Genomic DNA, 22,644 nt, shown 5'->3' on the forward strand with positions numbered 1-22,644 from the left:
ACCTCATGAGTATATTGGAAGGTGGGAAAACGGAAGTGGGGGACCTGGGTTTCTCTACGCCTTAGAAAGTTTCCTTTTGTAGAAAATTTCTTTCACATCTCAGAAGTGAGGCCCCCCCTTCACTTTCTTCTAAATACGTGCAACCTCGACACTACAAGTCCCATAAGGCCTGCGGTGGGGAGTCACCATCTTGGCGCACCTTCGCGCGCATGTCGGCGGGAGAGCGAGCCTTTGGGGAGAAGAAGCCCCGCCCCCGTGCAGCCCATTGGTCGGAGGAGCCGGCGGCGGGCTCAGCGGTTGGCCATCGCGCCCGCCCGTCCGCCGCGTCGGCCGGGGTCAGAGTGCGCGGAGGTGAGTCGGTGTGTTGTGGACTCGTGGTGCTGGCTGCCGCTGTTGAGGCGGCCGGGAACGGGCGGTGGGGAGCGGGCGGAGCTGGCCCTGCCTCTGCCTGGCCGGCGCCGCAGTCGGCGCGGGCCGCGCCCGCCGCCGTAAACTGCCCTGAGCGCCTGCTCAGGCCGAGGGAGAAGTCGGGGCCTGCACCTGGAGGGAGCCTGCCGCGCTGGCCCCGAGGAGGGGGCGTTGCCATGGCGACAGCCTCTCCCGCTGCTGACGGGGGGCGGGGGCGGCCCTGGGAAGGAGGGCTGGTCTCCTGGCCCCCTGCTCCTCCCCTTACAATTCCCTGGACTTGGATGGGCCCGAGTTGGGGGCAACACCCCGGGGTGGGTGATGCGGCGAGGCCCCCCCCAGATTGGGCCCTGGTAATGCATGCGGGGTGAGGGTCGCGGCGCGCAGTTTGTGCAGCCTGGGGTGCTGGCCCATGTGCTCACCCTGGATGCATGGTCTACTGAGAAACGTTTAGGCGGAGAAGGAGAGGGGCAGGGCTTTGAAAGACAGGCTGGGTGAGGTGATTAAGCATGCTGACTTCCTACCTGGGATTGCTTAGGAGGAGGAAGAGAGCTTTGACCAAAGAGAATAGAAAACTAGCAAGGAGATGGTAGAGAGAACATTCCCTTTACCCTCTCCCCAACACACACACAGACACACAAGCTTAGCAGTTTACTTCTTTTTGTAAATCTGTTGCGGTGGTCGTAGTTATGGTGGAAGGATTGAATAAGGGGCCTAACTTGGCTAGCTTTCTGTTTGCTTTTCCTGCAAATGCTCCAGCAACAGGTGTTTTCTTAAAACAAAAAAGCATGAACTTGGATTGGGGCTTGATTGCGAGTTCTTGCAAAATATAACTGCTCCTTGTTGACTTGGAAGATGCTGAACGTGGCTTCTCATTGGGGGTTTGGATTCTGTCCTTAGGGCTGGATTTTGTAAACTGATAGTACCCATCATTCCCTCTGCTATAGGTCTCTGGCCACTTCTCTGGTATTAGTTCTTGTCAGACATTTTATCAGTTTCCCAGGCGAAGGGCAAAATACCAGGAATCCCATTGGCTAAAGACCGTACACTATTTGAACGATAGTAGGTTGTGATTGGCTGAATGATTTTTGATTGTAGAGTTTCTACCAGAAATTGGCTTCATCAAATTCTGCTTTATTCTGACTTTATCATACACAGCATGCCTTGTTTTGGTGGGTTCATGCCTGGAGCTTAAGTATATTATACCTGAATCCCCTAGCATTTGAAAGCCAATTTATAAACAGGGACTTGGAGTGTGACTCCACTAATGTGTGTGTCTGTGATCTTGGTTAGAAACCCACTTGGCTGCCTTTCGTGGGGGGAGTTGGGGGAGGTAGCTGCCGGGAAGTGATTGATAAGGTTTCCTTTATGGATTCTGTGGTGCTTCACTGGAGCTCAGAGCACTTTGGCAACTTAAGCACTCCAAATTAAAAGCTCATTAACAATTCCTGCCCAAAGATCCTGTAAATAATCGGCTAGCTAGGTCACAGAGCTTGGCTGAGAGCTCTCCTTGCAACTTGAAATTTCCAAATAAAAGTGCTTTTATTCCCTTTCATTTTGAAAAGTGTTTTCTTTGCGGTGGGGTAGGTTGGCGAGTGGCATTTTTCCAGGGGATCTGAGTAGAATAAAGTGTTAAATGTGTAGAGTGGTAGAAGGAATAGATTGGTTCCAAACCTAGGTGTTTCTTTGTGCAAGGGCGTTGCTAGCTTACAAGGGCACTTCTGCAACTTCTAATCCTTTTGAAGATCTGATGAGTAAAAGGTGCAAGAATTAAGTGATCTGAAGAGAAACCGGAGTATGGAAAATCTGAATTAAGTGATAAATATGATAGGTGTCCATTGATGATTTGATTTGGGGTTTGATTACCTTGACTTTTTTAGAACTTGAGGCAGACCTAGATATATCCTGCAAGTGTTTCCTGGTCTGTGTGGCCATTTGCAGTATGGCCTGTGGCTTTGTGGCAACCAGTGTTTCCCCCAATCCCTGCTTCAGTGCCTGAGTTCTGAATATTGTCAGCCTTTACTAGGATCCCCTCCTTGGCTAGACTAGGATTTGGGATTATCCAGAGAGCCACGACTTCATGGCCATCTCTCTCAGTCCAAGCTCAGATATTGTAAATGTTTAGTATTTCTAGGAGGTAAACCTCCTTAGGAAGAAAAGTATGCCACTAGAGAAGATGAAATTCATCATTGCAAAAATATATATTGTTGACCATTGAAAAAACGCAGAGGTTAGGGTAACCGACTCCCCACACAGTTGAAAATCTGCTTATAACTTTTGACTCCCCAAAAACGTAACTACTAATAGCGTTGACCAGAAGCCTTACTGATAACATAAGCAGTTGATTAACACATATTTTGTATGTTATGTGTATATCTACTTATATTTAATGCATTCACGACATCCTAACTTTTTCTTAATTCTTTTGGTATTTCTAGGCTATGTGGTTTATCTGCGGGCTTTTTCAAATTGTCACAAATCTCCAAAAAAAAATCTCCCAATATATTTATTTGTTGAGAAACATCTGCACATAAGAAGTGGACCTGCGCAGTTCAAATCTGTGTTGTTCAAAGGTCAACTGTAGTACTAGTAGCTTCTGAAAGCTCTGTACTGGCACTGTGCTTCCACATAGATAACTGTTATCCCAGAGTAGTTTGAGTTTAGGAGTTTGAAGTATGGTGTGATCTTTAAGTTGTTTCAAACAGTATTGAAATAGAGTTGTTGCAGAGATCTGTATTTATCCACAGCATTGGGGCTTTCCAGCTCTCACAGAAACTTCAGCATCCCCAGCGGCCAGTCTTGGCATCTTCGAAGTGAGGAGAGGTGAGAATCCTGTTGCATGGTCAAGGTTTGGCTTGACTTCTTCCTTATGAGTATTTGGGCTTGGAGGGTGGGGAGTGGGGACTGGTGCAGACTGTACTTTTCTGTAGCTTTTCCTGACAAGATACCATATGCTAAAAGACTACTGAAACTTACCCAAAGTCTATAAAGTGGTGAGAGTTGAAGGTGGGATATCCATACTTTCAAGTTCTGCCATGATTTCTCAGTGGGCATTACATGAGCACCTACTTGAAGTTCAGGAAGGTTGAATAGAACCGGAATAATCCTTTATCCTGAGAAATACACATCTTAAGACAATAGGAAGGATCACATTTATTTGGCTTCTGATAAATGCATTTGACCAAGGCCTTTGGGATCTTGCTCACATGCATTTATCAAATTTGGGTTGTGGGTCACCTTTGGGTGGATGGTTAATCCCAGTCTGTCTCCGTTTTACGAGGATCGGGGCTGGCTAAAAAGGTAGACTCTGATGATGGATATCCAGGATGTCAGAGGCTGTTTGTTGAATAACTGAGGTCCAGGCATTTTGCTTGGTGGTGGGATTTTGGTGGTGAACAAGACAGCTGCTGTCCCTGACACCAAAGAGCTTACAAGTTCATGGGTGAGACAGATAGTATTGAAGCAGTCAAAAGACCTCTGAGAGTGCTGTAACGAGGTAAGTATATATGCTTGAGAGTACTTAGAAGGATCTCCAGCCCAGACTGGTGGGTTCAGGGAAGGCTTTTCAGAGGAAGTAACCTACTCAGCTAGAATTAGACGAAGATGTGAAGAACCAAGTGTGAAGGTCAGAGCTTTGTTGAGTTTGAGAAACTGAAGTTCAGTGTGATTGAAACATACAGTACTCAGTGGGCAGGAGACAGGAGAATACAGTGAGAAATTAAGGAGGAAAGGTAAGCAGAAGCCAGGGCCTTATAAGCTCTTAGGATTAAATGGTGGGTAGAAAAAAAGATTAGACTAGGTCAGCAAACTTTTACTGTAAAGGGTCAGATAGTAAATATTTAGTCTTTATGGGTTTGTGTCACAACTGTTGACTCTGCTGCTATAGCACGAAAGCAGCCATAGTAGGAAAATGAGTGAGCATGGCTGTGTTCCAGTAAACTTTATAAAAACAGGTGGCAGCTGGATTTGGCCTGTGAACCAACCACTGGATCAGACCATCATAAAAGCCGTGAGAAGCCATTGAAAGGTTCTAAGAAGTGGACTGATACTAGATGTGTGTTTTAGAAAGTTTGCTTTAATTTTAATGTTCAGTGTTAAGAATGGATTGAAGGGGATAGTACCTGAGGCAGAGAGACCAGTAAGGAGGCTGTGGCAGTTACATGGGTAACATTTTCACCTTTGAGGCAGTGTTTTGACAATTAAAAATTGAGTATACCTGAATCTTTGCATCTTTGTGTATACTGGTTCTCTTTGCTAATTTCCTGGCCATCTACTTGAGCTTAAAGGATGTCTACCAGAGAAACTGTTGACGATACCAGCTCCTATTTCACAGATTAGAAAAGATGTGGGAAGGACAGGTTGGTGTGGAATGAATGAGAAGTTTGGGGGAACGCTTTTCTATTGAAAGTAGTCGTGAATAAATGTAGCCGGGGAGAGATTTTGGTCTTTGGTCTCATAGCTTAATGTTAGTTGCTTTGAATTTCTTGAACTGTACACACGGAGGGGGACCCATTTTCCTAAGCTTCCCAGGGAATTGCCTCATTCTCTATATGTCCTACTTAGTCGTCTTCTTTGCTTGCTTCTAAGAAACTGATGATCTTTTTCTGGTTTTGAGAGTGTCTCCTAGTTGAGTATGATGGTATGTGTCAGGTACAGGGATCAAATAAAGTATCTGTTGAGTGTCTGATGAATTGTCTTCCTCTACCTGCGAGCTCCGGTGTGCATTGCTAGAGGTTTCTGATAACAGTGCTTATGTGACCTTGGGCAAATGACTTACCTCTCTGAGTTTAGCTTTTCTATCTGTAAAATGGAACTTAATAGGTTGGTTAAAGGAGTTAATGAGATGTAAAACTCTTAGCGAGGTGTCCTTAACTTTTGTTATTAACAGTATTTTACACAATTTTTTAAAAAGCAGGTAGCAATTGGGTGACTTGGCCTTTGGCTTAGTACATTTGGGGTGCTCCCAATTGTCACTGTGGCCATCTAATAGAAACCTAGTCCCTGGCAGAGGCAGCCAGCAAACAGGAGGAAATTATAACTAAAGCAAGATGCTGCTCTTCATAATGGAAACTCTTCAGACAGCCGGAGTCCCATTCGGAATTCCAGAACTTTCTTCAGGGTGGACCTTAGCCCCAGCACCATCAGTGAAGTGAACTGAGTGAGCAGCTACCCGAAAGAAATTCACCGAAGTGTGACCAGTCATTTTCCTGGTCTGTTGGGGTCGTTTATTAATGTTGTCACCCTTGTGGCTTTGTAAAGTGCCTCTTGAATGCTTTTTATTACTTTTCATCACCACTCTGGGAAGCGGGTCAGGTGGTCAGCATTATTGTCCCTGCTACGCATGTGAGGAAACTGAGGCCCAGGAAGGTTTAAGTGTGTTGTCCGAGGTCATGCTGCGAGGTACTGTTAGAGCTGGTGCAGAGTTGCCCCCAGATGAAATTGTGTGAGTTTATTGCTGTGATTTCTCTTCTTTTGAGTGAGAGATGTATAGTCATTGCAGAACTGCAATCTAATGCATGTCTTATCCATATCTCCTAGTGTTGATCTGGGTCCCTTTATCCACTTGGTCCTGTTGGGTTTTAATTGATGACTGCTAGGAACAGGCCTGCTGGGAAGCAGATTCCCTTTGGGTCATTGTTTTTAGTCCATCCTCCTTTGGGGACATTCTTGGGGGAGCCTTGGGTGACGAGAGATTGCTTTGATATGTTCAAAATTGTGCCTTGTGCCCCACAGCTACAGGTAAAATCAAAAGGCAGATAATTTATGGGAGTGTCAGAGCTGGCCGCTGGCACCTCAGGAAGCCATTAGTATGCCTCTTCAGACCCTCTGTGTCCTTGCAATTGATTCCTCTTTGCATGAGCCTGATTTGGGAAGCTGTAGATCTGTGGGTAGTGATTGGATGTGACAGTCCAAACACCGGTCCCTAAATTAATCCTTTTAATAGTATTCTGGCACCAAGGCAATGCTCGCTCACTCTCTGTCTCTAACTGGGGAGGACAGAATTGGGGGGAGGGGGCTAGGAAGAAGGAGAGAGAAAGAAAGAAAAGAAGCTTTTCCTGATTCTTAGGCCCTGCTCTGTTCTGCCATATTCTGATTCCAGAGCAGTTGACATCATAATTCATTCAGCAGACATTGCCTCACACTTACTTTGTGCCTGGCCCTGTGCTGGGGATACAGAAATGAATAAAATGTGGTCCTTGCCCTTAAGGATCTATGTTTAGCTCAGTGTTCCTCAGACTTTTTAAACTCATATACTCCTTAGATGGGAAAAGCTAATCTTATACTTTTCTTTAATGCTGCTTGAAATTTTAAACTGGATTCAAGGGCCTGACAAAAAACAAGTACAAGAAATGACCTCTTCAGGGACTTCCCTGGCGGTCCACTGGTTGAGGCTCCCTGTGTCCACTGCAGAGGGCATGGGTTTGATCCCTGGTTGGGGAACTAAGTTCCTGCATGCTGCGCGGCCAAAGAAAAAAAGAAATGACCTCTTCAAATATGCCTTTTTACACACACATACACCCCTACACCTGCTATCTTCCATCCTTCTCACGTGACTTGCTGAAAATTACTGCTAAGAGGAGAAACAGATAACTAAAATCTTACAATATAGTGAGATAAAAGTTAAACTGTGCTACTGGATCACTTAAGCAATTAACTTTCTGATGAGGTGTCAGAGAAAGCTACTAAAAGGGGAAGATTTGAGCTGGATTTTGAAGAAGGAACAATAGTTTGCCTGGTGAAAATGGAAGTACATTTCAAAACAGAGGGAGCAGCATTTGCCAAGGCACAGATTTGTAAAAGGAAACATCACATTTAGGGGCCTGAGCAAGAGCTAGTTGTCACCCTGCTTCCTGCCAGTTTCTCTGCTTTGTGAGATGGGAGGATTTGCTCCCCTGGAACTGGGTTTGGGAAGAGGCTTTGAGTTCCTTGTGCTGCAGTTGCTTTAATCCAAGACACCGCTTCCTGTTTCCGCTTTTTTTTTTTTTTTTAATATTTGTTTATTTATTTGGTTGTACCGGGTCTTAGTTGTGGCTCGCAGGCTCCTTAGTTGTGGCTCGCCGGCTTCTTAGTTGCGGCACATGGGCTCCTTAGTTGCTGCATGCAGGCTCCTTAGTTGTGGCATGCGAACTCTTAGTTGCAGCATGCATGTGGGATCTAGTTCCCTGACCAGGGATGGATCTTGGGCCCCCTGCATTGGGAGTGCAGAGTCTTAACCACTGCGCCACCAGGGAAGTCCCCCTGTTTCCGGTTTTGTACCCAGGCTGCAATTTGTTTTTCTTATTAGAAACAAATTTGAGTGATTTGGACAGACTTAATTATTGCTATGGTTGAGCTCCTTTTAGTTAAAGTCATACCTTAGCTCAAGAGAAAAACTAAAGTTGATATGCATTGTTAGCCCTATGGCTGATGGGAGAATCAGCCAAGTGGAGAAAGTGGGCCCTTAAATGTGGGAGAGGAGAACAGGGCCCTGAAGAGCTGAGTGCCTCTGAGCCTTCGTGTTCTCATGTGTAAAATGGGAATACTGTTCCCTATTTTGCTTGATGGTTGGGAGGCTTAAATGAGATGAAATATGTAAGTCACAACTACAGTGCCTGGCTTGTAGTAGATTTTCACAAAATAGTGTTTCACTTTCCTCTTTCTCATGTATTAGCAATAGCTCCCTTTTGCTGAGAACTTACTATTGTGCAAAGCACTTTGTACATATTGTATGGTATAATTGAACCCCTAAGAGATAGGTATTTTTGTTACAGCTATTATTACAAAGAGCATGTGGTGGAGGCAGGATTTGAACCTGTGCTTGTCTAATACGGCATTTTAGCAACTAGCTGTAAGACTCCTTGTTTCTGCTCCAGTTCTCCATTTTGGAAGCAGGGGTATAGCAGGTTCTGCGTACCTCCCCTCTGGGGTCAGATGCTGTCTACAAGTGTGGGAGGAGCTTACAGGGATGAGAGTACCATACCATACACTGCCCTTCCTCCATTTCTATCCTATTTACTATGTGTTAGGAAACTAGCCTTTGCTCCCTCTCGTGTGTGGGGTCACAACTGACGTGCAGGTCTTTGCAAAGAGATGTTTCCCATCCTTGGCCCCTTGAAGGAGTTTGCCCAAGCTACTGAATGTGGCTGATGGGTTAGTAAACAGCAGGCAAATCACAAACAGGTACTTCTTTTTCTGTGCTGCCTTGAGTTGCTGAGACAGGCTAATTGAAGGGGAGAGCGAGGCTCCTATGGCCTGTGATGTTGCCATCAGAATTTGGTATTCCTGTAGGTCTTTAGTGACTTTAGCTCTTCTGATAGTTTGGGATTAGCAGCTGCTTCTGACGTTGGACAAGTTCCCCCTAGCCCTGTCCTGGAGCAGAAGCAGCTGAAGCTACAGGTCTAGAGGTTGATGGGTTGTAGAGAGGAGGAGAGTGTTTTGTTGAGGTGAGGACCCAGCTTTAGAGTACCTGCTTGCATTCCACTTTGGGGCCATCAGGAAGTCGTGTAGAGGTTCTAAGCTTTTGTAGGGGTGTCAAGCTTTGTTCTGCCTTAGGCTGAGCCCTCAGGCCCCTGGCCTCCACTTGTGAGGCTACAGAAAAGCTTGGGGGACAAATGCTGGTGCCTGCTCCTTGTGTTAGGGCAGTGGCTGGAGGCTCTGAACTGGGGGTCAGGAGCCGTGGGTTCTCTTCTTGCCCTTACTTGCTCTGTGAACCTTGGACTGTCCTTTTCTCTTTCTAGGGCTCATTTTCCCTGGCTTGCTGGACTGCGTCTTCTCTTAGGTTTTCTTTCACCTTTGACAGTCTATGATTTTCACAGAAAGTGCTCTGGCAGTTAAGAATGCATTCATTAGATTGAAAATTATGACTTGAAGGCATGCAGTTTATTTATATTTTTCCCAGGTTATTTTTAGCCACCTGAGACAGGGCCTGTGACTGAACGAGTCGCAGACAGGTGTTACTGTGTTCTCAGTGGATGCCTCTGTGGCTTAGGTGTCTGAGCACTTGTGCTACTGCAGGTCAGATTGGAACAGGAACTTCCCCAAGACTGGGAACTGGGTACTCTGTGGCTGTCCCATGTGCTTCTAGTCTGCACCCAGAACCTGCCTCAGTGCCTTGAAGTTTCTCTGGAATGCAACCCTGCCTCCCAGTCTGGCTTTTTTTGGTTTGTTTTTTGTTTTTTTTTTGGCCGCACAACGAGGCTTGCAGGGTTTTAGTTCCCTGACCAGGGATTGAACCCAGGCCCGCGGCAGTGAAAGCACTGAGTCTGAACCACTGGACCTCCAGGGAACTCCCCAGTCTGGCTTTTTATGGAGTGGATTGAACCCAGGGATGGTATAAACCCATACCCTTCCCAGAGATCCCAAGTATATGTGGATGGGGAGATGGGGTGGGAGAGGACCCCATATTTCATGATGGGCTTCTCTTCTTTTCTCTCCCCCAGGCTCCCCTGGCCTGTATGTAGATATTAAAGGATGGCCCCCTCCCTTCGCCCTTCCTTCCCCCCTCCAGTAATGGAAGGCTATAAAATGTCTATTTACCCAAGATGCCAGAATGACTCCTCTGTGGTTCCACTAATCTGGTGATTTGGTGCTTCCCTGGTCTCTCAGGTAAATAGAAATTGAGGCTTTTTATAAAGGCATATTATTTCGCTCATTAAATGTGTGTTTTGGCACATGCGTTATTTACCTGACCGACAGTAATGGCTGCAGAGGAGCCATTGTGTCTGTTGTGTAAATACTCTGCACATCCTCCAGGGGCTGTGGTACAGGCCTGCTCCTCCAAATCGCGCTGGCCCTGTGGCAATCCCTGTTTTCCCCTCCCCTGCCTCACTGGGGGACTGGTCCCTTTATTTTGAGGAGAGAATCATTCGTTTTCCTCTTTGCCATAGGCTACTTACTACCTTTAATTTGCTAGGAGAAGGAAATGGGTGTCAGAATAAATGTGTGTAAATCTTCGTCTCTGGTGAAAGCTGATGAGGAGATAGATATACAAAGAATCATAAACTGTTCCTTTTGAGTTCTGCCCCTCAACTAGATTCTCAAAGTCCTGGCTGATGATATAACGTGTAGACTTATATTCTGCAAACTTGTGACTAAAATATAAAGACATGAATAGAAAGGGGCAATCTCTAAGATGTCAGAGGGTAGACAGGCAAGTGGAGCACCTCTGCAAGGAAGTGCAGGGATATTTCCCAAGCAGGCTCTAGAGGTGGCAGGGATGCCCAGTGAGGGGCCACTGGGCAGGGGCACTTAGGATGGAGACTCCGTGCTTTGAGGGCTGCCAGAGGAGAGCGTGCAGCCTACCCTCTGTGGCAGTACGGGGAGATGGCTCCCTCACATACTGTTCTCTGTTTCTTTTTTTTTTTTTAAACAACATTGCATGTGGTTAAAAAAAATTTTTTTTTTTAAGTTTGAAATAGGCCAAATTTACATAAAAGTTGGAAGTAGGGTACAAAGAATTTTTTTCCTGAACCATTTGTGAGTTAAGTTGCCGACCTAACACCCCATCACCCTAAATACTTTGCGTGCATTTCCTATGTGCAAGGACATTTTCCTACCTAACCATAACACAACCATCAAAATTAACATTCATATGTTACCTCCATCTAATCCTCAAACCCCATTCAAGTTTTGCCAGTTGTCCCAGTAATGTTCTTTGCAGCAAAATGATCCAGTTCAGAATCGTGCATTGCATTTAGTTACCAAGTCTCTCATCTCCTATAGACTTTTCTCACTAAACGTTCCTTGAGATTCATGATCTTGATACTTTTGAAGATTACAGGCTGGTTATTGTGTAGACTGTCCCTCATTCAGGGTTTGTCTGATATTTTCTCATGATTAGATTCAGGTTATGCATCTTCAACAGGAGTATCACAGAAATGATGCTTTGTTTTTCTCATTGCATCCTATCATGTGATGTAAGATTTTGATTAATCCCATTATTGATGATGTTCATTTTGCTCACTTGATTAAGATGATGTCTGCCAGGCTTCTCCATTGTAAACTTATTCCCTGTTATAATTAATAAGCAATCTATGGGGAGATACTTTGAAACTATGTGAAATCCCTTACCAAACTTTAGTTTTTAAAATTTATTTACTTATTTATGTATTTATTTTTATCTTTATGGCCTCATGGTTTCCTTTTTTATTCAGTGCATTATAATCCATTAATATCATTATTTACTTGCCAGTGGGAGCCCCTTCAAGCTGGTTTCTGCATCCTTTTGAGCATTTCCTTGCTTTCTGGCACAACAGGATGTTCTAGGCTCATCTTGTACTTTCTCTGCCACAGCCCTGGAATCAGCCAGTTCTCCAAAGAGCTCTAGTTCTTTCAGTGGAGAATGTTGTTTAGAAGGCGGCTAGGTGCTAGATGTGCACACTGCTATCAGAGTGTTGCTGCTCCCTGGCCCTTCAGTAAACAGAACTAGAAAATATATATACTTGTGTCTATTTTATTTATTTATTTATTTTTGGCCGCATTGGGTCTTTCTTGCTGAGTGCGGGCTTTCTCTAGTTGTGGCGAGCAGGGGCTACTCTTCATTGCGGTGCGCAGGCTTCTCATTACGGTGGCTTCTCTTGTTGTGGAGCACGAGATCTAGGCGCGCAGGCCTCAGCACTTGTGGCATGCGGGCTCAGTAGTTGTGGCTCGCAGGCTCTAGAGCGCAGGCTCAGTAGTTGTGGCTCACAGGCTCTAGAGTGCAGGCTCAGTAGTTTGTGGCGCACGGGCTTAGCTGCTCCGTGGCATGTGGGATCTTCCCGGATCAGGGCTCAAACCCATGTCCCCAGGCAGGTGGATTCTTAACCACTGTGCCACCGGGGAAGCCCTAGCTTTATTTTTATATATTATATATGTATCAGAAACCATGAGTTCACACTCCAATTCCAATTCGACACCACAGTTGTTTTTCCCTTTCCATGTTTTAATTCCATCCTCTAACAGTGAGAAACCTGGTCCCATTACCCTTAACATATGCCCTTTTTTGATCAATCCCTCTGTATGTAACTAATCTCCCGTTGTTGCCACTGCCCTTTCCCTGTCTTGGGTACTCTTTTACCCTGCCTGGGAGTCCCCACATCAGGCTGCGGCTCCTTCTCCGCCAACGGATGCCCTTCATACCCCACTAGGGCTGTGGCATGCTGCATCACACCTTCCTGCCTCTGTATGGATGCCTCCTCACCCAGCTTGGGCTCTGATACTCCCTCCCAGACCCTTCTGCTCCTCCCACTTCAACTGATGTAGACCCTACTTTCCTCTGCCACAACTAATGGCTCTAAAGCCATTAGATTGAATTTTTCAGGAAGGGGAGAAGAGCTGCCCTCTGTTTCTTGACTTGAGTTGAACTTATTTTTTTTTTAATGTAAGGGAAGTATGGAACCCAGTGACTGCTGATATGTGGAAGCCTGGTCTCCTAATGTCTGCTCTCAAGACTTTTTACAAGAGAGAAGCTTTTTTGTGTGGGTGAAATCAGATGAGAAAGCAAGGCCTGCAGGTGTGAGGACCTCTGGCCATCAGTGTGTTGTCCATGGGAGGGAATAGGGCATATATAGTATGTAGTATGGGGGGGTCTAGAGCAATCTGGGGGTGCAGGAGACATTGATGTTACTCTCTGAGGTTGCCTTATGCATTGGATTTATAGGCCCAAAGTATGGGGGTCCAGGCTTGGCCAGGTGGGCATAGCCCAATAGGATAGTAGTAGTAATAATAGTAAGCTTATATTTATTGAGCCCTATGTACCAGACCCTGCTCTTAGAGCTTTACATATGTCCTCTCATTTCACTCTCGCTTAAGGAGTAGGAGCTGCTATTGTCATTTTACAGGTGAGGAATTGAAGAACAGAGCTTGCCCAAGGTGCCATGGCAAGTAAGTGGTAAAACCAGGATTCAAACCCAGAAGCCCTCCTTAATCATGACGATTAATTGCCTGTAGTATTTGGCAGATGGAGTCTGATTGACTAAAAACACTTTATACACTATATATACACATTGGAAAACATTAAGACTTTCAAAAGTCCTTATGCAAGACCTGACTTTGAGAGGTTAGAGAAGAGTTCTAAGGCCCTGAGGGACTTTGGATTCAAACTAGAACGTGTAATCTGAGCAGACTGGTGTCTCCCATCTCAGCAAGGCTTCCAGTACCGTTCAGGAGTAGGTGACGTGAAGAGTTATTTTGCATTCCGGCTTTCAAAAGGATGTTGGCCCGTTTGCCTTTCCAAGGGATTCCATAATGAAACTCAAGCCAACCTTTTTCTATCCCCGGCTGCGGAGTTTGGCTGCGTTTTTGGAGAGGCTGTAGGCCACGGTGAAAACAAGCACTACGCTTGTGCTAGAATCATGAAGAACTTAAAATACTTCTTGGTCTTTGTTCCATATGGAACTTCACTGTAGGAATAGGGAAATTGAGGACCCACACCAGCACGTATCCTAATAAATATGCAGGCAAGTTACTGTAGGTCATTCCTTGAGTCCCGGGAGAGCCGGGGTGAGAAGTGACACTTGGCATGATCCATGTCCGCTCAGGTGGTAGTGACCTTGTTGCCTCTAGTGTGCTCTGGACTTCCCAGGCTGCTAGTTTCCTCCACGCTACAGGAGGGAGTGAGTGCCCATTGCAGTCTTTCAGAGGCAAGCTTTTGGCTCCGTCAGACTGGGGCTTCAGAAAGCTTAAACTGTGGCCATTTCCGTATTGAGCAGCATGATTTCTTGTTTGACTTCGAGGATTAAAGTTGAGGGAATTTGAGTGTTGGGTATGAAATGGGAAAAAACACAAAATTTCTGCTTTATTCCTGTTTTTTTTTTTTAAAGGAAGCTTGAGTTATTCGTGAGTAAAACTTAGGCTTATATTTTTATATTTCGTTAGTCCTCTAAGGAGCAGACATTCTGCATATTTAAAGGGAAAACTTGAAAAGTGATTTGGATTTTTTTTTTTTTTGCACATGTACACTCAGAAAACTTTACTAGACTTTTAGCAATGCTCCCATTACCACCACATCTGGGTTTTCTCTTTTTCTTCCCTATTTAAAAAAAGTCCTGCAGTCATTCAAGGCCTCTAGTAGAGAGTTAGTCTAAAGGCAGCGGAGGAAGGCCCGAGGCTGTTGGCAGCTGTGCTCTGCAGGCTTCGTTCATTCCCCCAGGTGCCACTTACTGGCTGGGGGCTGGGGAATCACCAGAGTATGGTGAGCAAGCTCCCTGTGATGGGCTCTGCTCCTTTCCCATTGGGAGAAGGGAGGAGGGCATGTGGAGACATCAAGATACAGACAAGAAAGCCAGGGACAATGGCTGGGAATGGAGCTGAGGAGAGAGTCCTGGGCATTTCCTGCTGTTTGTCTGAGTCTACTTAGCTCCCAGGACTGATTGTACAACCAGGGCACCCCGGGTTACTTTGGGAAACTTAGCTTTAATGTTAACTGTTGCCACCTGAGAAGTGACCACAGAATTTTTCTTTCTCTCTTTTGAACTTTAGAGCTGCACTTAAAGATCAAGGCCAGTGCTGCATCTTGTTTTGAAAATGGTCTGGGAGACTCAGAGCTGTCATAATGCTGTGGGGGCCAGTATTAAGGGTCTTGAACTTCAGTAACGAATACTGGGATTTAGAAAAGGGGCACAGAAACACTGAGGAGTGGTTCATGTTCTGTGAATATTCCTGAAGACTAGGTGGAACAGGGCCACGGTGGGAGGGAGTAACCCAGACTCTCTGTTCTTTTTTTTTTTTTTTTTCTTTTTCTTTCTTTCTTTTTTTTTTCTTTTAAACTTTCCTCCCCTAAGTTTTAGATGCTTCTGGATGTTCAATGCTAGCACCTTTACAGACTGGAGCAGCTCGATTTTCTTCATATTTACTTTCAAGAGCAAGAAAAGTGCTGGGCTCCCACTTATTTTCTCCCTGTGGTGTTCCGGAGTTCTGCTCCATATCCACCAGAAAGCTGGCGGCCCACAGCTTTGGCGCATCCATGGCGGCAATGATGTCCTTCCCTCCCCAGAGGTATCACTACTTTTTAGTGCTGGACTTTGAGGCCACGTGTGACAAGCCGCAGATTCATCCTCAGGTAACTGTTGCATCATTGCTTCAGCAAAGATGGGGTGGGCAAGGAGGGAGGGAGGATAGACTTGCTTTCTGGGACCCAGAGGAAGTTTCTCATGTCTTCTTGGCTTTTAGCTACTCATCTGGAGTTCCTGCCTTAGAAGCAGGACTTGACTCAGGCATCCTAGGGTAAGGTAGACCTGAGAGGTCTTTGTAGAAAACTGGGCACACTGTTTCTCTCTGGTCTCAGCCTTTGGGAATCAAAATGTTTCCTTCTGTCCCATCCTTCCTCTCTCCTTTCCCTTCCCTCCTTCCTTCTCCTGCTACAGCTGCATGTTCTTTTAAGGAATACTGTGTTAGCCTCCAAAATGGCCCCCAACGATCCTTACGTCCTGATATCCCCACCTTTGGTAGTTCCCCCCTCCTACAATGAGTGAGAACTAGCCCTGTGTAACCAACAGAGTATAGTGGAGGAGACATTGCGTGACTTCTGAGGCTAAGTCATAAAGAGCATCACAGTCCACCTTGCTCTTTTGGATCAGTTGCTATGGAAGAAGCCAGCCACCATGCTTTGAGGATGCTCAAGCAGCCCTGGCAAGAGGCACATGTGTACCGGAACTGAGGCTCTTAGCTAAAAGCCAGTACCACCTTGCCGGTCATGTTTCTTGGCACTGTCTTGGAGGTGACTCTGCTACCCCCAGTCAAGCCTTCAGATAACTACAGCCCCAGTGGACATCAGACGTCAACCTCAGGAGAGACCCTGAGCTAGACTGACCAGCCGAGCCACTCCTGAATTCCTGGCGCATCAGAGCTGTGGGAGATAATAAATGATTATTGATGTTTTAAGCCACTAAGTTTTGGGATGATTTGTTATACAGCATTAGATAACCTGAACAACCATTGCTGGTCTGTTGGAAAGGAAAATTTCTTTGCTTGCATTTTTTTCTTAGTTACCAACTGTGTTCGGAGACCTTTTACCTTTTGAGGTAGTGCTGCTAAGAAGCTTGGATTAGCAGCAGAGAGACACGTGTGCTAGGTGATATTGGATTGCTTGGTGTTTGCTTTGGGGGCCTGATTGGGGGCCGATGTGGCAGTGCCTTGTAGTGTGGGGGCCTTGGGTATGCCTGACTCTAGGACTGGAACTCCTCCCTGTAGGGCTGGATTATCAGGTGGGTAATTTGGGGGTGTGTAGACATGTGGGTCTGGGAGTAGCTTTCAGTAGTAAGAGGAGGAGAAGAGGATTGTAGCAGCAGGCACTTGGGAGACAGGGAGGTCCATTCGGAGGTAAACTGGGTTCATTTCTCATGGTTGGTTTTTTTTTCCAGGGAGGGGTTCTATCTTTAGGTCAGTAGATTATTTTCCATAAAGCAGATACCACAACCCTTTTACCTTTCCCTTTCTACTTTCCTGTTTGTTTCCTATTCTCAAAGTAGTGGTCTGCCTTTGGGGGAGGATTGGAATCCGGCCTGCTGAGGCTTGGGAAGACAGGCGCTGGATGAGGAGAGCTTCCTAGGGGAAGGAACTTCGCATGAAAGGGAAGACGGCTTGGGGGCAGCCTGAGCCACACTTTCTTTCTCAGCCTCTTGCTCCTACCTGTGCTGTAGGGTCGTCTCCTCCACCTCCCCAAACTACTGGAGATTCTGTGGTGGGTGTACCGGGGTGGTGGGTGGGGTTTCGGTTATGTAGGTTCTCTTGGGTTGAGAATCAGGGAGCCATACCCCAGAATGCCGTATTATTTCCCTAGCTGATGATTTCAGTTTCTGAGCAAGCCTTAGTAGGACCTGAGTCTAAAACCTGACACGTTGCTACTGCATAGGATTCATCCCTCTTCTGAAGCCTCATGATTGCCTGGCACCTTCTTGATGACATTTCCTGCTTTCTGCTTCCTGGCACATGCCTATGTATATTTGTTTCTGAACTTTTCAGTTAGATTATAAGCTGAGATAATTATGTGGCTCTGTTCTCTTGTCCTACAGAGGGTCCTGCCAATGTTACTGAAGGTGAAACTTGATTCATGTCTCAGTTTGGTCTGTTAGTATCACCTTTCATCTCTCTTTCAAGGGCATTGTGCTTTTAATTTTTTGTTTTTTTTATTTATCTATTGCAATGCTGAAGATATAATGCAGTACAGATTTAAATCACTTGTATCACCAACTTCCTTCCTAGACTTAGGCACCAGGGCCTTTTAGACCTAGCCTGAGGTTGGGCTTCCTGCTTTTTACCAGGGTCTGAGCCTGATTAAAGTTTATCTCCAGAATCAATGAACCCTGATGATGTGATTCCAAGGGCACTTAAGGAATTGGCTGTCCTGGTTCATTATTAGCAAAGCATTAGCTGTTACTTTAGAGAACTCAGGAAGAAGCATTTGCTGTCTTGCTTATCTTTAAAAGGCAAATACGAATGATCTTGGAAATTATAGACCCGTTAGTTTACTGTGATTCCAAAGAAGATACTTGACCTGATCGTAAGATAATCAATCAGCAAACAGCTAGAAGAGCATAGGGTACTGAGTAATAACTTATATGGGTTTGTGAAGAAGAGCAAATCCTGTCAGATCAATCTAACTCCTTGCTGTGACATAGTGATGGATTTGAGTGGATCTAGGGCAAGTGATAAATGTAATGCATCTCTACTTCATTAAGCCTCTACAATGCTGTGATCAACAGGTAAGAAGGTGAGTTTGGGGCCAGACAGCTCTGTTGTTGAACTACCCACTGGACCACTCTCAGGAAAGGGATGGGCAGCTTAGAAGTGACTTGAGACTTATTGTTATTGGCAGCTTAAAGCTCCCCCCGCCAACCCCACTTTCTTTTAAAAAAAAACCTTCCCTAAAGTTTGCATGTAGCAGGGTCCTGAAAGGATTCAGAGAAAGGTTGGAGGATGGATTGGAGAAGTTGTCAGTCCCAGATAGGATAGTGTCCTTCCACTGAGGTCCTCATAGGTCAGGTTCTCATTATAGCCTCTGTATTGTTTAGATCTTTTGGTCAACAAGGGCAGTGGAGAAATTGGAAAAGCTCAGGATAAGAGGAACAAAAATTAGGGAGCTCAGCTTGGTGCTCTGTGATGACCTAGATGGGGGGGAAGGGGGGAGGGAGGTCCAAGAGGGAGGGGATATAGGTATACATATAGCTGATTCACTTCATTGTACAGCAGAAACTAACACATTGTAAAGCAATTTTACTCCAATAAAAAATAAAAAAAGAGGAACAAAAATTATTAGAGGCACAAAAATAAGACTTAGAAAGAAGAGAAACTGAATATGGTTTTAGTGATTGATTTCTTGTCCAGACTTGGAAGGAGTTGTTCCAAGGAGTATGATAATAACTTGCTCTTCATTTTAATAAGGACAAAAAAAGAATATAAGTGGAAGCAGGAAAGATTGAGATTTGGGATGAGAGTGAACTTCTAGAAGAGACAGTAAAAGGACTAGAATATGGTGTGCAGGTTAGATCAGCCCTACCTAGCTCTCTCAGAACCTCTTGATGGCTGTCCACTTGACAGAGATACTTTGTGGACAAGGCCTGTGTGCCTCCTGGGGATGTGCTTGGCCTGTGAATCAGAACCACCCCGGCTCCCTTGCTGCCTGGCTCCCAAGAGTTTAACACTTGAACACAGTGCACTTCTGATTCTTTTGGGAGTGTGTCATACTCCTCAGTTGCATAGGAGGCAGGAACAAGTTTTGGGCCAGGGCCTCTCTGGAGGCTCGGCATGGGGTTCATTTCTCTCATCTGTGTCTGCTATTCAGAAATCCCTGAGTCAGCTTGTTGGGACTATCCAAAAGGAATGCCACCATGCAAACTGACAGGTGCAAGCTCTGTTGTACTTGAGTAACAATATTGGTTGTAAACATGGTAAAACATCTGGTATTTCCCATTTGTCGTAATTTTTGCTGTTTATTTTTGTACTCTGTTCAGCTCACTGAAACTGGAGTGGTTGGTTTGCCAGTAACAGGCTTTCACCTTTCTGGTATTTGCACTCATTTTGTTTTACACATTTTGATTCAGATTAACATGATAGGTATTGGTTGAACATGAGACCATTTTTCGTTTGAAAATATTTTCTCACTTAAATGTTAACTTAGGTGGATTAAAATGTTTTCGAGACTCAAAATTTGAGGAATACAGTTCCTTTCTTGCTTTAGGAATTGTTTCCTGATATGGAAGTAGGTTTTTATCTGGTTCGGAGAATCGTGGCTGCTTTGTCCTCGGCAGCAGGAGTTCACGTTGCTCATTTTGGTGTGGGTGTGCATCGAATGCTGGTGGCTGTGACCCCGAAGCCCAGGGAGCAGCCTGAAAGCTTTGGTGGGAACTTTAATTGTGCAGCTTTAACCTGGGGGCAAGTTCTCTCACCACCTCAGTGTTCAGAAAAGACCAAAGCAAATGTAAGTGAGGAAAATGAGGTGTAGGCCATAGCATGCAGGGAGGAGGAAGTAACCTCAGCTGTCCAGATGGCCAGGGAGGGGCGGCCTGGCGCTCCTGTCTGGGAGCACATGTCCTGGCTGCCGCCTCCCCTCCCTCCCTGAGTTCGTCCATCAGACTCCATCAGGCTCCGAGGTACAGCCTTTTTCTCACTGCTCTGCAGCAGCCCCGGTGACTGTTTTCCTTCTCATCTGTATTTAAGTGCCCACAACTTTGGAGAAAAATGACCTTTGGGGTTGAGGTTTTCTAGTGTTTGGTCTTTGTCTACAGGGGCTTTTTTTTTTTAAGGAAACCTTGAAGAATCTCCATCTGCATTTTGAGTTAGAACTATTTGTAAAGGCGTTTCTTTTTTATAGAAAATTGTCCAGATGCCGGGTTATTTTGGGAGGGCAGGGTGGGGGGAGGGTTGATGGTGACAGGAGAAGGGATAAAATAGAAGAGAGGCATTTGGAGGATTTCAGTATGACTTGAAGCTGGCTCCTCATTATTAGTCTTTTGTGAGAGAGACATTTTGGAAAACTTCACAGGAAATGGGTTAAGATCCCTACAAATCACACTATATTGATTCCCTTCTCCTCCCTTCAAGGCTGAGAGGCAGGAGCCCCCTACCCCCTACTCTCCCCCCACCTGATACACACACATTGCTCTTTGCTCCATATTCGGCTTCTTCCCCTCTGCTCTTGGTTCCTGTACTTTGCAAGTGGATGGAAAGGCCATTCCCTAGAGAAAGAACTCACCCTTCCCTCCCCATTCACTTGTCCCGGCCTAGGTTCCTCCAAAGGGGAGGGGTCGGGTCAGGCTTTTTTTTTTTTTTTGTGGTACGCTGGCCTCTCACTGCTGTGGCCTCTCCCGTTGCAGAGCACAGGCTCCGGACGCTTAGGCCCAGCGGCCATGGCTCACGGGCCCAGCTGCTCCGTGGCATCCCCCTGGACCGGGGCACGATCCCGCGTCCCCTGCATCGGCAGGCGGACTCTCAACCACTGCGCCACCAGGGAAGGCCCCGGGTCAGGCTTTTTAGCGGAGGACCCAGTTGTTGGGTGGTGGTCCGTCTGCCTGTGGTCAGTCAGCCCCGCCCCTTCTTCTGTACAGACAGGCCAAGGCGCTGACGCTATTCTTCTAAACTGGGAAATGAAATGCAAAACCGACGTTAATGTAACATTATGGTTGAGATTAAATGCACCAAAATCAGGAAATTCAAAGTTATGCTTCCCACAGCAACTATAACTCAGCCTCATCTGGCGTGTGTAGTATTTTGTGTTAGTGTGGATGGTGTTATATGTTAAGACATTAAAGTTAACACCATAAGCAGAGCACAAAATGCTTGAGGGGGCTGAGTTATGATGACTGTGTGAGCCGTAAGTGTTCATGCATAGGCTCTCGACTCCTGGAATAATTTTTCCCCTGCCCATCAGACCAATTATTGCCTTTCTTATCTCTGCTTTAACACATCTCTTCTTTCAGGGTCATTGTAAGTGAATTCCTCTATTGGTAGCCAGTAATGGGTGGGCATGGGGCAGCCCACTAGGCCCTTTTGTCCTTTTTGTTGCTGCTTCCATAAATGTGGTGCCTCCCCCACCCCTTCCTGAGCCCCCCTCCACAGGCTGCAGTTTCCTGGTGGTCCCTCATAGGGTTGGGCCTCCCCTGGCTCTCACTGTGGCTCCTCACTAGTGCTCCCTGAGTGGGACAAGCATTTGCCCCATTTGCCGTGTCCGGAACTTGACCCTGTTGTAACTTCATGTGAAAGCCGAACGGCCCTTCTTTATTTGGAGTAGACACAGCAATGTAAAAGTAAAATACACATGTCGGGGAGCGGAGCACTGGTGCATGGTGGTGCTGCCACGTGTGTTTGGCATAGCAGGGGTACGATCGAAGTGGGTTTATTTGCTGTATTCAGTCTGCTTCTCTCCCTTCCCCAGGGTTTACACCTTTAAGCTGCCATAGTGTGTAGTTAGGCTGTGGAGTTGCCTTGGGGTGGGACCAAGGAACTTTCCTTGGGGAGCGCTGGGTCACCGTAGCAAAGTCACCACGTAATTTAGTGCAAATCAGAAGACATTTCCCCCAGCCTCTTATTATCTGGTGGCCTCTCCAGGGCTGAGACAGCTGTTGGAATGCAGATTTTGTTAGACATGGAGCTAAGGTTGATGGTGGGGAAGAACTCTAAAGAATAGGGCCATTGATAAATGGTGAATGAAATTAGGGACTGTTAAACTAACAGTGACACTGAGCTGCCTTTTAAGGTTTTTGTTGGACATGACAAAACCAACCAGGTCAGTAAAGGAATGGGGAGGACTTCATGGTAGCCACCTTAGAGGCAACAAAAAGGCCTCCTTTTACTCTTTGGATGACAACTTCAAGCTCTTTGTTAGATGCTGGGGCATAAAGACAAGAAATGATCCCTACCCTCAAGGAGCTCGTAGTCGAGGAGGGTAGACAGCCGCGTAACTGCTGTGAAGCAGCGTGATAAGTACCGTGGCCTGGGTGAGTACTCAGTACAGTGGGCGCATAGAGGAGGGGACTGGTCAGCCCTGCTCACGGGTGGGGGAGGGGTTGCACAGCTTCCTGTTAAGGGAAAGTCAGGAGGCCGAGAGGGCCAAGTGGGCTGGAGGGCTCTCAGAATTGCTGCAGCAGGAATGAAAGAAGGCACTCACAGAGTAAGCCAGGACCAACTGAATGAAGTCTGAAAAGCCTGACCTGCATTGCAAGCGTGTTTGTGCACAAACGTTGAAAATGAGGAAGAGGGAGAATGAAGACTTTGAACCCGGCAATTTTTTTTTTTTTGCCATGCTGAGCGTCTTGCAGGATCTTAGTTCCCGGACCAGGGCTCGAACCC

General features: G+C 46.0%; 1 protein-coding gene across 9 annotated transcripts in view; it reads left to right on the forward strand.

The window, feature by feature from the left end:
• Window positions 1-292: 292 nt before the first annotated feature.
• ERI3 (ERI1 exoribonuclease family member 3) overlaps window positions 293-22,644 on the forward strand; it is a 130,369-nt gene continuing 108,017 nt past the window's right edge. Inside the window, exons 1-3 of one of the 9 annotated variants that reach the window (XM_089894420.1) lie at window positions 299-351; window positions 3,153-3,228; window positions 15,150-15,421. In XM_089894420.1, coding sequence (XP_089750546.1) covers window positions 15,167-15,421 — 255 coding nt within the window. In that variant the 5' untranslated portion in view covers window positions 299-351; window positions 3,153-3,228; window positions 15,150-15,166. Of the gene's footprint in view, window positions 352-406; window positions 720-783; window positions 3,229-15,143; window positions 15,422-22,644 lie in introns of those variants that run through there. The other 8 variants (XM_089894417.1, XM_089894399.1, XR_016387461.1 and 5 more) reach the window with 8 other exon arrangements.

Source organism: Delphinapterus leucas, chromosome 1, assembly GCF_059928025.1.
Source record: "Delphinapterus leucas isolate spDelLeu-1000000601 "Yukka" chromosome 1, BTC_Dleu_Yukka2, whole genome shotgun sequence".
Lineage (NCBI taxonomy): Eukaryota > Metazoa > Chordata > Mammalia > Artiodactyla > Monodontidae > Delphinapterus > Delphinapterus leucas.